General features: G+C 40.0%; 1 protein-coding gene and 1 pseudogene across 3 annotated transcripts in view; one reads left to right on the forward strand and one right to left on the reverse strand.

Annotated features, from left to right (window-relative positions):
• The window catches only part of INTS4 (integrator complex subunit 4), a 128,307-nt gene that overhangs the window by 20,020 nt on the left and 92,395 nt on the right, over positions 1–15,892 (reverse strand). For both annotated transcript variants that reach the window (XM_053561375.1, XM_053561374.1), the window contains exons 17-18: positions 10,283–10,363; positions 2,186–2,316 (exon numbers count right to left, since the gene is read on the reverse strand). In XM_053561375.1, coding sequence (XP_053417350.1) covers positions 2,186–2,316; positions 10,283–10,363 — 212 coding nt within the window. The remainder of the gene's footprint in view (positions 1–2,185; positions 2,317–10,282; positions 10,364–15,892) is intronic.
• On the forward strand, positions 12,269–13,294 carry LOC128565115 (60S ribosomal protein L5-like; annotated as a pseudogene). Its single transcript, XR_008374210.1, has one exon. The product of XR_008374210.1 is annotated as a 60S ribosomal protein L5-like (transcript).

The raw sequence follows: 15,892 nt of genomic DNA on the forward strand, positions 1-15,892 counted from the left end.
TTGTTGGGGATTCATTGAGGGTACAATAAGCCAGGTTACACTGATTGCAATTGTTAGGTAAAGTCCCTCTTGCAATCATGTCTTGCCCCCATAAAGTGTGACACACACCAAGGCCCCACCCCCCCGTCCCTCTTTCTGCTCCCCCCCCATAACCTTAATTGTCATTAATTGTCCTCATATCAAAATTGAGTACATAGGATTCATGCTTCTCCATTCTTGTGATGCTTTACTAAGAATAATGTCTTCCATTTCCATCCAGGTTAAGACGAAGGATAAAAAAGTCTCCATTTTTTTTAATGGCTGAATAGTATTCCATGGTTTACATATACCACAGCTTGTTAATCCATTCCTGGGTTGGTGGGCATTTAGGCTGTTTCCACATTTTGGCGATTGTAAATTGAGCTGCAATAAACAGTCTAGTACAAGTGTCCTTATGACAAAAGGATTTTTTTCCTTCTGGGTAGATGCCCAGTAATGGGACTGCAGGATCAAATGGGAGGTGTAATCTTAATATTTTAAAATTAAAGATATTGGGTGGTGCTTGTAGCTCAGTGGGTAGGGTGCCAGCCACAAACCCCAAGGCTGGTGGGTTCGAACCTGGTCTGGGCCAGCTAAAACAACAATGACAATTGCAACAAAAAAATAGCCAGGCGTTGTGGTGGACACCTGTAGTCCCAGCTACTTGGGAGTACAAGGCAAGAGGTAAGAGAATCAAATTTAGCCCAAGAGTTTGCGGTTGCTGTGAGCTATGATACCACAGCACTCTACCCAGGGTGACAGATTGAGACTCCGTCTCAGAAAAAATAATAATAAAATTAAATAAATAAAATTAAATATATTAATGTTAATATGTTTAAGGTGAAATGATTCTTTGAGTTTATCAGATCACTATTAAGATAAATGAAGAAATAAAAAAATTTTCAGAATGTCTTTCTAACTAGTACTTTTCAGTGCTTAAACACATATTTCTTTCTTTATACCACTTTCATGTTGACACAGTTACTGGACTGAATATCAAATGTGTCTGTGAGCTGGCAAAAAATTACTTGGGTACTGTATTATATTAAACTTATGATGCCATCATTCTTTTTTTTTCTTTTCAAACAGGTCTCACACTGTTTCCTAGGCTGGAGTGCAGTAGTAGGATCATGGCTTCTAAGTATTTGGGACTAGAGGTATGTGCCACCATTCCTGGCTAAGTTTTTATAGAGACAGGGGTCTTACTATGTTGTCCAGGCTGGTCTCAAACTCCTGTCCTCAAGTGATCCCCTTGCCTTGGCCTTCCAAAGCACTGGGTTTGTAAGCATGAGCTACCATATCCAGTCTGGTGCCGTCCTTCTTAAGATATACCTTTATTTTAGAAAATACCAAGAAACACTGGGGGGAGGGGGAATGGGGGAGTAGAGAGACAGGGAAGGAGGGAGGGGGGTGTGGAGCCACGGTGTGTGACATACCTCTTGGGGACGGGACACTAGTATTAGAAGGACTTTACCCAGCAAATGCAAGCAGTGTAACCTGGCTCTTTGTACCCTCAATGATTCCCCAACAATAAAAGATAAAAAGAAAGAAAATATCAAGGAACAAAAAAGGCTTGGCACCTATAGCTCAAGCAGCTAAGGCTCCAGCCACATACACCAGAGCTGGTGGGTTCAAATCCAGCCCAGGCCTGCCAAACAACAAGGATAACTACAACCAAAAAATAGCCGGGCATTGTGGCAGGGGCCTGTAGTCCCAGCTACTTGGGAGGTGGAGGCAAGAGAATCACTTAAGCCCAGGAGTTGGAGGTTGCTGTGAGCTGTGATGCCACAGCACTCTACCCAGGGTGACAGCTTGAGGTTCTGTCTCCAAAAAAAAAAGAAACAAAAAAGACTTTCAAACTATAGCACACCATCAAAATATCTGTTTTCAGAGAAATTACCATAATAAAAAATGTGCATCTGAGAATCAAGGAAACGTGGCAGTTGATGAAGTCCTGTGTTGTGCTAGAGATAATAGAGAGCTTCAGACTTCCAAGGATCTAATCTGATCCTAGAACAGAATGTGGAATATCTGAAAAATGAATATATCACATATCCCTTAGCTCACCTTTCCTAAATCTCATCTTACTTATCATCTACCTTGGTGTAATGTCTGAACGCATCTGGAAAGGAGCGTGCCACACTTGTTGGCCATCCTCACAACTTACCCTCGAGTAGTTCGTGCTGTTACTATAAGTTGCAAAGCTTTGGCCTGCAGCCTCATGTGATGTATAATCACCACCTGCTTATTCTCTACACCACTGTACATGAACTCCATTTTGTAGGTCTCTTCCATGATCTATAAAGAAAAGGTAATTATCAGTCAGTAAAAATATCTACTGTTTAATGATCTTTGGTAAAACTCTGAATTGAGATTTTAAGTCTCTATGCTTTAAATGTTGAGAGAAATTAGTATAGTAAGTCTTGTGAAAAGAGAATAAATTATTTTTTCAATTACAAAAAAAGACTTCAGGTGGCACCTGTAGCTTAGTGGGTAGGGCGATGGCCACATACACCAAGGCTGGTAGGTTCAAACCCGGCCTGGGCCAGCTAAACAATGACAACTGCAACAACAACAACAATAACAAAAATAGCCAGGCATTGTGGCAGATACCTGTAGTCCCAGCTCCTTGGGAGACTGAGGCAAGAGAATCACTTAAGCCCAAGAGTTTGAGGTTGCTGTGAGCCATGATGCCATAGCAGTCTACTGCGGGCGACACAGTGAGACTCTGTCTCAAAACAAAAAAACAAAAAAGGACTTTCATCTGGTATTAAAATCATCTGGTTTTTTTTTTTTTTTTTTTTGTAGAGACAGAGTTTCACTTTATTGCCCTTGGTGGAGTGCCGTGACATCACACAGCTCACAGCAACCTCCAACTCCTGGGCTTAGGCGATTCTCCTGCTTCAGCCTCCCGAGTAGCTGGGACTACAGGCGCCCGCCACAACGCCCGGCTATTTTTTTGTTGCAGTTTGGACGGGGATGGGTTTCAACCCGCCACCCTCGGCATATGGGGCCGGCGCCCTGCTCACTGAGCCACAGGCGCCGCCCTTTTTTTTTTTTAAACAGAGTCTCACAATGTCACCCTGTGTAGAGTGCCATCGCGTCACAGCTCACAGCAACCTCAAACTCTTGGGCTTAAATGATTCTCTTGCCTCTGTCTCTCAAGTAGCTGGGACTACAGGCACCTGCCACAATGCCCGGGCCAGGTTTGAGACCATCAGCCCTGGTGTATGTGGCCAGCAGCCTAGCTGCTGAGCTACTGGAGCCAAGCCTAAAATCATCTTAATTATTGATATGAAGATATGAAAGTTTAATTATTGATAAAATTGCAAAGAACTGCAAACACCGCTTGTTAACCTAAACCAAATTCACTGTGCAGTGGGAATATATTAATATATATCTTATGCATGGAAACCCAATCCCAGGAATTCCTCCAGAATTAAGCATCAGAAACCATTAAGTATATAGTTAGTCATCCAGACAGACTGGTCTATAGGCCTGGTCTGTTTGAGGGAGTTTGGGAAGGAAATTAAGTGCAGAAAATAATACCTATGACCCCAGATCAAGCAGAGAGGATCCTAAGTTCTTGCTCAAGTCTATCCAAAAAAGCTCCTTATCCAAATGATGGTCCTCTTTCCTTTCTAAGCTCGCCTCCCTTTGAAGACTTTAGGGTCAGAAAAATAACCACAAGCTCTCCTACAACTGACAGTAAGACAAGCTACTTAATTACATGGTGCCTCAGTTTCCCTATTTGTAAGAAGGGAAGAAAGAGCACCACTAACATAAAATTTAAAGTATTAAATGGGGGACATGGGAAGTACTAAATAGCATATCTGGTATATAGCAATGGTAATTCCTTTTATATCTTCCTTCCCAACTACTACTCCCCGGTCTCACCCATCCCAGTATGGCCTACTTTGGGGTCCTAGTCATTAAGTCGTACTCCCCTACAATAAACCACATACCAGTTCTGAGAGAGAGTGTACATTAGATGACAGTCGGGCAGTACAGAAGAAAGAAAACAGATTCTGCGTATCAGAAAACCTGGTCTCAAGTCATGATTCTACTAACTATAACTCTCCCAATTTAATCTTGCTGAGCCTCATCTGTAAAAATGAATAACACTTATTCCTATCTAATGGGATTATTGTGAGGGTTAATTAAGATAACAGACATAGGGAGGCGGAACAAGATGGCAGCCGAGTAACAGCTTCCTTGCATCTGGGCACCGTGAGTCTGGGGATATAGAACTCCAGGCATCTCTGGCTGGTGGGATCTGCCTATCATCACCCGTGAGAGGATACAGGGAGTCAGCGAGAGACTTCTGGACCCCAAGAGGAGGACTAAAATAGTAGAAAACCGGCAAGTGGTCGCGTGTGTTCAATCCGTCTAAACCCGCCCGCAACTTCCACAGGCACGAGAACTTAAAGAGCAAGAGGAAGTGAAAGGAAAATTAGGGCAAGGAAACAGATAAAAGAAATCACCCATGAGGAAGAATCAGCAGAAAACTCCAGGCAATATGAAGAACCAGTCCAGAACAACCCCGCCAAGGGACCATGAGGTAGCTACTGCAGAGGATTCCACCTATACAGAAATGTTAGGAATGACAGAAAGGGAATTTAGAATACACATGTTGAAAACAATGAAAGAAATGATGGAAACAATGAAGGAAACTGCTAATAAAGTGGAAAATAACCAAAAGGAAATCCAAAAACAGAATCAAATAAGAGATGAACGATATGAAGAATATAAAAAGGATATAGCAGAGCTGAAGGAAATGAAACAGTCAATCAGGGAACTTAAAGATGCAATGGAAAGTATCAGCAACAGGTTAGACCATGCAGAAGAAAGAATTTCAGAGGTACAAGACAAAGTTTTTGAGATAACTCAGATAGTAAAAGAGGCAGAAAAGAAGAGAGAGAAAGCAGAACGTTCACTGTCAGAATTATGGGACTTTATGAAGCGTTCCAACATACGAGTTAGAGGAATTCCAGAAGGGGAAGAAGAATGCCCCAGAGGAATGGAAGCCATACTAGAGAATATTATAAAAGAAAATTTCCCAAATATCACCAAAGATTCTGACACACTGCTTTCAGAGGGCTATCGGACCCCAGGTCGCCTCAACTCTAACTGAGCTTCTCCAAGACACATTGTGATAAACCTGTCCAAAGTCAAGACAAAAGAAAAGATTCTGCAAGCTGCCAGGAGTAAGCGCCAGTTGACCTACAGGGGCAAATCCATCAGAGTGACCGCAGACTTCTCTAATGAAACTTTCCAAGCAATAAGACAATGGTCATCTACCTTTAATCTACTTAAACAGAACAATTTCCAGCCCAGAATTCTGTACCCTGCTAAGCTAAGCTTAAAAATTGATGGAGAAATCAAATCATTTACGGATATACAAACATTGAGGAAATTCGCCACAACAAGAACAGCTCTACAGGAAATACTTCAACCTGTTCTGCACACTGACCACCACAATGGATCAGCAGCAAAGTAAGAACTCAGAAATTAAAGGACAGAACCTAACCTCCACACTGATCCAAAAGATAAAACTAAGCAATGGACTCTCACAAAATAAGACGAATAGAATACTACCACACTTATCAATTATCTCAATAAATGTTAATGGCTTGAATTCCCCACTGAAGAGACATAGATTGGTTGACTGGATTAAAAAACACAAGCCATCCATTTGCTGTCTGCAAGAAACACACCTGGCTTCAAAAGACAAATTAAAGCTCCGAGTCAAGGTTTAGAAGACAATTTTTCAGGCAAATGGAATTCAGAAGAAAAGAGGAGTTGCAATCTTATTTTCAGATACATGTGGATTTAAAGCAACTAAAGTCAACAAAGACAAAGATGGTCACTTTATATTGGTCAAGGGAAAAATACAACAAGAAGACGTTTCAATTCTAAATATCTATGCACCCAATTTAAATGCTCCCAGATTCTTGAAACAGACCTTACTCAGTCTGAGCAATATGATATCTGATAATACCATAATAACAGGGGACCTTAACACTCCTCTTACAGAGCTGGACAGATCCTCTAAACAGAAATTAAGCAAGGATATAAGAGACTTCAATGAGACCATAGAACAACTGTGCTTGACAGACGCATATAGAACACTCCATCCCAAAGATAAAGAATATACATTCTTCTCATCACCCCATGGAACATTCTCCAAAATTGATCATATCCTGGGACACAAAACAAATATCAACAGAATCAAAAGAATTGAAATTTTACCTTGTATCTTCTCAGACCATAAGGCACTAAAGGTGGAACTCAACTCTAACAAAAATGCTCGACCCCACCCAAAGGCATGGAAACCAAACAATCTTCTGTTGAATAACAGATGGGTGAAGGAAGAAATAAAACAGGAAATCATTAACTTCCTTGAGCATAACAACAATGAAGACACAAGCTACCAAAACCTGTGGGATACTGCAAAAGCAGTTTTGAGAGGAAAATTCATTGCTTTAGATGCCTACATTCGAAAAACAGAAAGAGAGCGCATCAACAATCTCACAAGAGATCTTATGGAATTGGAAAAAGAAGAACAATCTAAGCCTAAACTCAGTAGAAGAAAAGAAATATCCAAAATCAAATCAGAGATCAATGAAATTGAAAACAAAAGAATCATTCAGAAAATTAATGAAACAAGGAGTTGGTTTTTTGAAAAAATAAATAAAATAGATAAACCATTGGCCAGACTAACGAGGAATAGAAAAGTAAAATCTCTAGTAACCTCAATCAGAAATGATAAAGGGGAAATAACAACTGATCCCACAGAGATACAAGAGATCATCTCTGAATACTACCAGAAACTCTGTGCCCAGAAATTTGACAATGTGAAAGAAATGGATCAATATTTGGAATCACACCCTCTCCCTAGACTCAGCCAGGAAGAAATAGAGCTCCTGAACAGACCAATTTCAAGCACTGAGATCAAAGAAACAATAAAAAAGCTTCCAACCAAAAAATGCCCTGGTCCAGATGGCTTCACTCCAGAATTCTATCAAACCTTCAAGGAAGAGCTTATTCCTGTACTGCAGAAATTATTCCAAAAAATTGAGGAAGAAGGAATCTTCCCCAACACATTCTATGAAGCAAACATCACCCTGATACCAAAACCAGGAAAAGACCCAAACAAAAAGCAGAATTTCAGACCAATCTCACTCATGAACATAGACGCAAAAATTCTCAACAAAATCCTAGCCAATAGATTACAGCTTATCATCAAAAAAGTCATTCATCACGATCAAGTAGGCTTCATCCCAGGGATGCAAGGCTGGTTTAACATACGCAACTCCATAAACGTTATCCACCATATTAACAGAGGCAAAAATAAAGATCACATGATCCTCTCAATAGATGCAGAAAAAGCATTTGATAAAATCCAGCATCCTTTTCTAATTAGAACACTGAAGAGTATAGGCATAGGTGGCACATTTCTAAAACTGATTGAAGCTATCTATGACAAACCCACAGCCAATATTTTACTGAATGGAGTAAAACTCAAAGCTTTTCCTCTTAGAACTGGAGCCAGACAAGGTTGTCCTCTGTCACCTTTACTATTCAACGTAGGGCTGGAAGTTCTAGCCAACACAATTAGGCAAGACAAGGAAATAAAGGGAATCCAAATGGGAGCAGAGGAGGTCAAACTCTCCCTCTTTGCTGACGACATGATCTTATACTTAGAGAACCCCAAAGACTCAACCACAAGACTCCTGGAAGTCATCAAAAAATACAGTAATGTTTCAGGATATAAAATCAATGTCCACAAGTCAGTAGCCTTTGTGTACACCACTAACAGTCAAGATGAGAAGCTAATTAAGGACACAACTCCCTTCACCATAGTCTCAAAGAAAATGAAATACCTAGGAATATACCTAACAAAGGAGGTGAAGGACCTCTATAAAGAAAACTATGAAATCCTCAGAAAGGAAATAGCAGAGGATATTAACAAACGGAAGAACATACCATGTTCATGGATGGGAATAATCAACATTGTTAAAATGTCTATACTTCCCAAAGCAATCTACCTATTCAATGCCATTCCTATCAAAATACCAACATCGTACTTTCAAGATTTGGAAAAAATGATTCTGTGTTTTGTATGGAACCAGAAAAAACCCCGTATAGCTAAGGCAGTTCTCTGTAACAAAAATAAAGCTGGGGGCATCAGCATACCAGATTTTAGTCTGTACTACAAAGCCATAGTGCTCAAGACAGCATGGTACTGGCACAAAAACAGAGACATAGACACTTGGAATCGAATTGAAAACCAAGAAATGAAACTAACATTTTACAACCACCTAATCTTTGATAAACCAAACAAGAACATACCTTGGGGGAAAGACTCCCTATTCAATAAATGGTGTTGGGAGAACTGGATGTCTACATGTAAAAGACTGAAACTGGACCCACACCTTTCCCCACTCACAAAAATTGATTCAAGATGGATAAAGGACTTAAACTTAAGGCATGAAACAATAAAAATCCTCCAAGAAAGCAGAGGAAAAACACTGGAAGATATTGGCCTGGGGAAAGACTTCATGAAGAAGACTGCCATGGCAACAACAACAAAAATAAACAAATGGGACTTCATTAAACTGAAAAGCTTCTGTACAGCTAAGGAGACAATAACCAAAGCAAAGAGACAACCTACACAATGGGAAAGGATATTTGCATATTTTCAATCAGACAAAAGCTTGATAACTAGGATCTATAGAGAACTCAAATTAATCCACATGAAAAAAGCCAACAATCCCTTATATCAATGGGCAAGAGACATGAATAGAACTTTCTCTAAAGATGACAGACGAATGGCTAACAAACACATGAAAAAGTGTTCATCATCTCTATATATTAGAGAAATGCAAATCAAAACAACCCTGAGATATCATCTAACCCCAGTGAGAATGGCCCACATCACAAAATCTCAAAACTGCAGATGCTGGCGTGGATGTGGAGAGAAGGGAACACTTTTACACTGCTGGTGGGACTGCAAACTAGTACAACCTTTCCGGAAGGAAGTATGGAGAAACCTCAAAGCACTCAAGCTAGACCTCCCATTTGATCCTGCAATCCCATTACTGGGCATCTACCCAGAAGGAAAGAAATCCTTTTATCATAAGGACACTTGTACTAGACTGTTTATTGCAGCTCAATTTACAATCGCCAAAATGTGGAAACAGCCTAAATGCCCACCAACCCAGGAATGGATTAACAAGCTGTGGTATATGTATACCATGGAATACTATTCAGCCATTAAAAAAAATGGAGACTTTACATCCTTCGTATTAACCTGGATGGACGTGGAAGACATTATTCTTAGTAAAGCATCACAAGAATGGAGAAGCATGAATCCTATGTACTCAATTTTGATATGAGGACAATTAATGACAATTATGGTTATGGGGGGGGAAAACAGAAAGAGGGAAGGAGGGAGGTGGGTGGGGCCTTGGTGTGTGTCACACTTTATGGGGGCAAGACATGATTGCAAGAGGGACTTTACCTAACAATTGCAATCAGTGTAACCTGGCTTATTGTACCCTCAATGAATCCCCAACAATAAAAAGAAAAAAAAAAGAAAAGATAACAGACATAAAACCATTCAGGGAATTATAATGTAATAATCACAGTCTCCATCATTAGCTTCCTACTGAGTCATACACAGATTCACAATTTGGATGACATGATTCACGAGAGTTCACCAAATATCAGTACATAAGGACAAAGGGAAACTGCTCAAAGCCACAAGGAAACTCAAGGCAAATAAAATTAAATGCTACTTAATGAGCTATTCAGAAATTTAAGGACATTTGAACATTCAAGAGATGGTAAGGCTAAATAGATAACTTCAAAATGAGTTCAGCTACATTTTCAGATGAAAGATTCATGTTAGTATTTATTAGATTTTAGTATATCTGAAACACAAACTGATAATATTTTAGAACACAAAAGAATCACATTCATCATCTATTTCAACTGCCACACTTTATAGAGGAAGGTTAAGTAAGTCACTCAATTATCATTCAGCAAATTAGAGGCAAATCTGGGACTAAAACTGATTCCAAAGCCAGTGCTAGGTCCTGTAATTACGCTGCCTCTCATCTTACTGACATCTGTCATAGCCTGAAAACAGGGAGGCCACAGCAGAGGCATGGAGCCATGGGATGGTCTATGGGTCTGTTTTGGATGGAACAATTCCTGGAGAGAGACCTATTAGACAGGAATGTCTGAATAAGCTCACCTGTTTTGCTGCTGCTGAGGCCAAATCGCTCTGCTTCAAATACAAAGGGGCAGCCACATTCCACAGCTTTTCCTGTAAGGCCTACACAGACAAATCAAGAGACATCACAAAGATTGGCATATCATTTGAAATTTATATTTTCGTTTTGCTATGTAAGTCTACCATGAATAGGACTTCTTTTCCATCAATCTTATTCTTTCAAGGCAATAAGCCCTACCTATTATGGAGAAAAAGGAGGCCAATGGTTTGAGCTAAATGAATTCTTGTCTATTTGATCCAATTTCTGGTCCAAAGGCCAGGAGCCACAGACCAGAGTGCAGGAGCCAAGAAGTCTTCACCAGTGCAGGCCAACCAGCGTTCTGAGCATTCCTTGTTCTCAGAGCCTCTGGGCTTCCTGAGCCTCTTAGATGGTTCTTCCATGACAATAGTTCTTTTTTCTTTGCCCATCTGCTCTTACGCTTTGAATAACTCCCTCATCATTTTAGTGACATATCCCAACTGAAAATCAAGCAACTTTTCCTACATTCTTCCCTCTCTTTAATCTCTCTGCATTCAAAACCATCACCAACAGCCATGAATTTTACCCTTCATCTCTCTCCTTTCCTATCTATCCACATGACCTCATGTCTTATGTAAACCTCTGTTTGAGCCTCTCATTTTCTCAGTCCTTCTTAATTACCAAGGTAATAGAATGACATTACAGGAAACCCAGACTAATACTGTCCAATAGAAAAATAATATGAGCCAAATATGAAATTTTAAATTTTCTTGTAGTCATTTTAAATTAAAATAGGTAAAATTAATGTTTCTAACAATAACACCATATATCTAGATACCCATATGTACCACGCAGTATTTTTTAAATTATTGAGATAGGTTACATTTTTTCATAAGAAATTAGGTATTTATTTTACACTTACAACACACCTCAATTTGAACATTTCAAATGCTCAACAATCACCTCTATCTGGTGCCTATCATTCTAGCTCTAGACGACAGACTATGCACATTTTTTGAATATTTACTTCCAATCATTTCTCATATGCATGTATTTTATATAGTTGGAGTCAGAAAGCAGAATTTCTTTTGTATCCTTTCTTGGGGTTCGTACCATAATCTCAAAAGATAGAATCCCAAACACTGAAATCATGAAAGACTAAAACCCTAAAATCTTGAAAGCCCAATTCTGAGGAAGGGATTAGTATATTTTGGTTATCCATGTCAGTTACATCATGTTAGGTGGAACTATTACCTTGTTATTGTCTTTCATTTGGAATTTAAACATGGTTTAAGGAGATGCGCATGGGTGCCAAGTTAATAAGGGGTGGACTTGTGGACTTTATTTAGGTATCATTTTGCCGGATTAAGGAATACCTAGAAACTTGGTAAAGCATTATTCTGAGTGTATCTGTAAGATTATTCCTAGAGGAGAAGAGTGTGTGAGTCCAAGTGGACTGCGGGGGGAGTAATTGCCCTTAATGTTGGTGGGCACTATCCAACCAGCCAAGGGCCCAGAAAGAAATAACACAGAAGGCAAAGTGGACTCTCTCTGGAAGCTGGGATAGACATTTCTTCTGCGACCTGCGTATCAGAAATTTGACTCCATGAAAGTGCATTATCACAATATCAACTTTGTAAGCACTGTGCATATATATAAAAGTGCTAAAACTTCTTCAGTAAATGAAGAGATTTTCTTTCTGAACAACTGCACTTGGGAAAGATAACATTTCTCAAGATCCCAACATCTAAGCATGTGCAGAAGTAACCCATAGTGGTTTTCAATAGATCTATCAGAAGACTTAGGTTGTTTGTCACAGTTGCACACAATTGCACACAATTACCAACTATGGTGATATGCATTTCCACATTGCCCCTTTTGATCAATTTCATTATGAATATGGTTTATCTTCTTCTAACTGTTCTACTCATGCAACTGTCATTAGCACACCTGAGTGTTTTATGCAAAAATATGTTATTGTTGCTTTTCCCCCTCCCTACTGGGCCTGCAGGTTTGTGTGGGGCTGCAGACACGGGTCTCTATTCTGCACGATGGGGTTTGTTAAAGTTGTCAAGAATAAGGCCTACTTTAAGAAATACCAAGTGAAATTTAGAAGACGACGAGAGGGTAAAACTGATTACTATGCTCGGAAACGCTTGGTGATACAGGATAAAAATAAGTACAACACACCCAAATACAGAATGATAGTTTGAGTGACTAACAGAGACATCATTTGTCAGATTGCTTATGCCCGTATAGAAGGGGATATGATAGTCTGTGCAGCTTATGCACATGAACTACCAAAATACGGTGTGAAGGTTGGCCTGACAAATTATGCTGCAGCATACTGTACTGGCCTACTGCTGGCCCGCAGGCTTCTCAATAGGTTTGGCATGGACAAGATCTATGAAGGCCAAGTGGAGGTGACTTGGCGATAATACAATGTGGAAAGCATCAATGGCCAGCCTGGTGCTTTTACATGCTATTTGGATGCAGGCCTTGCCAAGACTACCACTGGCAATACAGTTTTTGGAGCCCTGAAGGGAGCTGTGGATGGAGGCTTGTCTATCCCGCACAGTACCAAACGATTCCCTGGTTATGATTCTGAAAGCAAGGAATTTAATGCTGAAGTACATCGGAAGCATATCATGGGACAGAATGTTGCGGATTATATGCATTACCTAATGGAAGAAGATGAAGATGCTTTCAAAAAACAGTTCTCTCAATACATAAAGAATAACATCACTCCAGACATGATGGAGGAGATGTATAAGAAAGCTCATGCGGCTATACGAGATAACCCAGTCTATGAGAAGAAGCCCAAGAGAGAAGTTAAAAAGAAGAGATGGAACCGTCCCAAAATGTCCCTTGCCCAGAAGAAAGATCGGGGAGCTCAAAAGAAGGCAAGCTTCCTTAGAGCTCAGGAGCGAGCAGCTGAAAGCTAAACCAAACACCAATGTTACATATTTCCTGATTTAAAACAATAAACTTATTCATAAAGCAAAAAAAGAAAATACATGTTATTGTTGAAGTGTTCTGTTGTGTTTTTATATGTGTCTCAAATAAATCCCTGGTGGCTGTGGCTCAAGGAGTAGGGCGCCGGCCCCATATACCGGAGGTGGTGGGTTCAAACTTGGCCCCAGCCCCAGCCAAAAAACAAAACCCCCCCCAAAACTGTAAAAAATATAAATAAATCAAAATCATTCTACTTGATCTGGGTAGAATGATTTTGAAGTATTTCTTCTTTTTCTATTGTCTGTAAGATTTGGCATGATCTATTTTTTGAAATTATCTTTGACTTTTATTTATAAATATTAGTTGTCTAATCTTTGATACTTAAAAAGAAATAATAAGTTAACTGATGACTCCATACTGAATCTCAGAGTCAAAGCATTCTTATTCGACAGTGTGAATGGTACTTCATTTGCATTATTATTATATTATTATTGCTTAATATTTTGATGTAGCAACAGTCTGATTTTTTTCTGAATGTATTTATGTTTGTTCGTTCTTTACGAGGTTTTTGTTTCTAGTCCTTATCTTAAACATTGTTATTGTTTAAATTAAATTAATAAATTTTAAGCCTTTTTAATTTTGTGAAGGCAAAAAAATGGAAACCTAATAAACACATGTATATGTAAAAAAAAAAAGAAAAAGAATCCACAGTTCTCACTTCATGACAGAGCACTTGACCTTACATACTACTCTACATATTGTTGACTATAAACACCTCTCCAAAAAAAAAAAAAAAGTAAATAAATCTTTTAAAGAACATTTTTAAAATTTCAGATTACTATGAGGGTAAACAATTGGGTTACAATGTTTGTGTTTTTTAGGTAAGGTCTCTGCTGTAGTTATGCCCGTCACCCAGGAGGTGTGCCATATACTCTTACATTGTGCCCATTAGGAGAGCACACCAATCCTCCTCCCTCCTCCCCTCTCCCACTTACTTCTCTGTTCCCTCTTCCTTGAATTGGGTTTTTCTCTTGTCTGGGCATGTATTAGTTAGTCTGCTGGCTTCAAATTAGTATTGAATATGCTGGATACTTGCTTTTCCATTCTTGAGATACTTTACTCAAACTCTTGGGTTCAAGTGATCCTCTTGCCTCAGCCTCCCAAGTAGCTGGGACTACAGGTGCCCGGCTATTTTTTTTTTTTAGAGATGGGGACTTGCGCTGGCTCAGGCTGGTCTTGAACCTGTGAACTCAGGCAATTCACCCACCTCAGCCTCCAAAGTGTTGGGATTACAGGAGTGAGCCACTGTGCCTGGCAGACACTGGGGATTTTGATCTTTTGAAATTTCAACATTCAGGCTTATGGTGTTCAGGATTACATGTTTGAGGATTATAATTGGCTCCCCCTTTTTACTTGTACATAATATTACACTATAATATTCCATATTTTGTCATGTTATTGTATAATTCTTCATAAAGAACACTACTGACTATAGAATATAGTGTTGTGCCACACTATTTATTTAACTTTGATCCTATTATTAAAAACATGAGGGTGGGAGCAGTGGCTCACTCCTGTTATCCTAGCACTCTGGGAGGCCAGGGTGGGTGGATTGCCTGAGCTCACAAGTTCAAGACCAACCTGAGCAAGAGCTCCCATCTTTAAAAAAAAATAGCCGGGCATTGTGGCGGGTGCCTGTGGTCCCAGCTACTTGGGAGGCTGAGGCAAAAGAATCACTTGAGCCCAAGAGTTTGAGGTTGCTGTGAGCTAGGATGTCACAGAACTCTACCAGGGGCAAGAAAGTAAGACTATGTCTCAAGAAAAACAAATAAACAAAAAACCAAACCAAAAAAAAAAAAAAATGGGTCTAGGTCTGGGGCCCATACCTACTTGGTCACTTAATGTTGAGTAACCAACATACTTCTATGTTTTTTTCTCACCCATTATGTTACTATTGAAAAGCAGATTCTTGAAGCGGCACCTGTGGCTCAAGGAGTATGGCGCTGGCCCCATATGCCAGAGGTGGTGGGTTCAAACCCAGCCCCAGCCAAAAACTGCAAAAAAAAAAAAAGAAAGAAACAAAGAAAAGCAGATTCTTGGACAGCACCTATAGCTCAGTGGGTAGGGCACCGACTGCATACACCAAGGCTGGCAGGTTCGAACCCGGCCCAGGCCAGCTAAAACAACAATGACAACTGCAACAACAAGAAGCCAGGCATTGTGGCGGGCGCCTATAGTCCCAGCTCCTTGGGAGGCCGAGGCAAGAGAATCGCTTAAGCCCAAGAGTTTGAGGTTGCTGTGAGCTGTGACATCAAGGCATTCTACCCAGGGTGACAGCTTGAAACTCTGTCTCAAAAAGAAAAAAAAAAAAAAAAGGGCCTGTGGTTCAGTGAGTAGGGCGCTGGCCCCATATGCTGAGGGTGGCAGGTTCAAACCCAGCCCTGGCCAAACTGCAACAAAAAAATAGCCGGGCGTTGTGGTGGGCTCCTGTAGTCCCTGCTGCTCAGGAGGCTGAGGCAAGAGAATCGCTTAAGCCCAGGAGTTGGAGGTTGCTGTTGAGCAGTGTGACGTCATGGCACTCCACCCAAGGGCGGTACAATGAGATTCTGTCTCTACAAAAAAATAAAAAATAAAAAAAAAATTTAAAAAGCAGATTT

The sequence above is a fragment of the Nycticebus coucang genome, chromosome 14 (assembly GCF_027406575.1).
Source record: "Nycticebus coucang isolate mNycCou1 chromosome 14, mNycCou1.pri, whole genome shotgun sequence".
Taxonomy (NCBI): domain Eukaryota; kingdom Metazoa; phylum Chordata; class Mammalia; order Primates; family Lorisidae; genus Nycticebus; species Nycticebus coucang.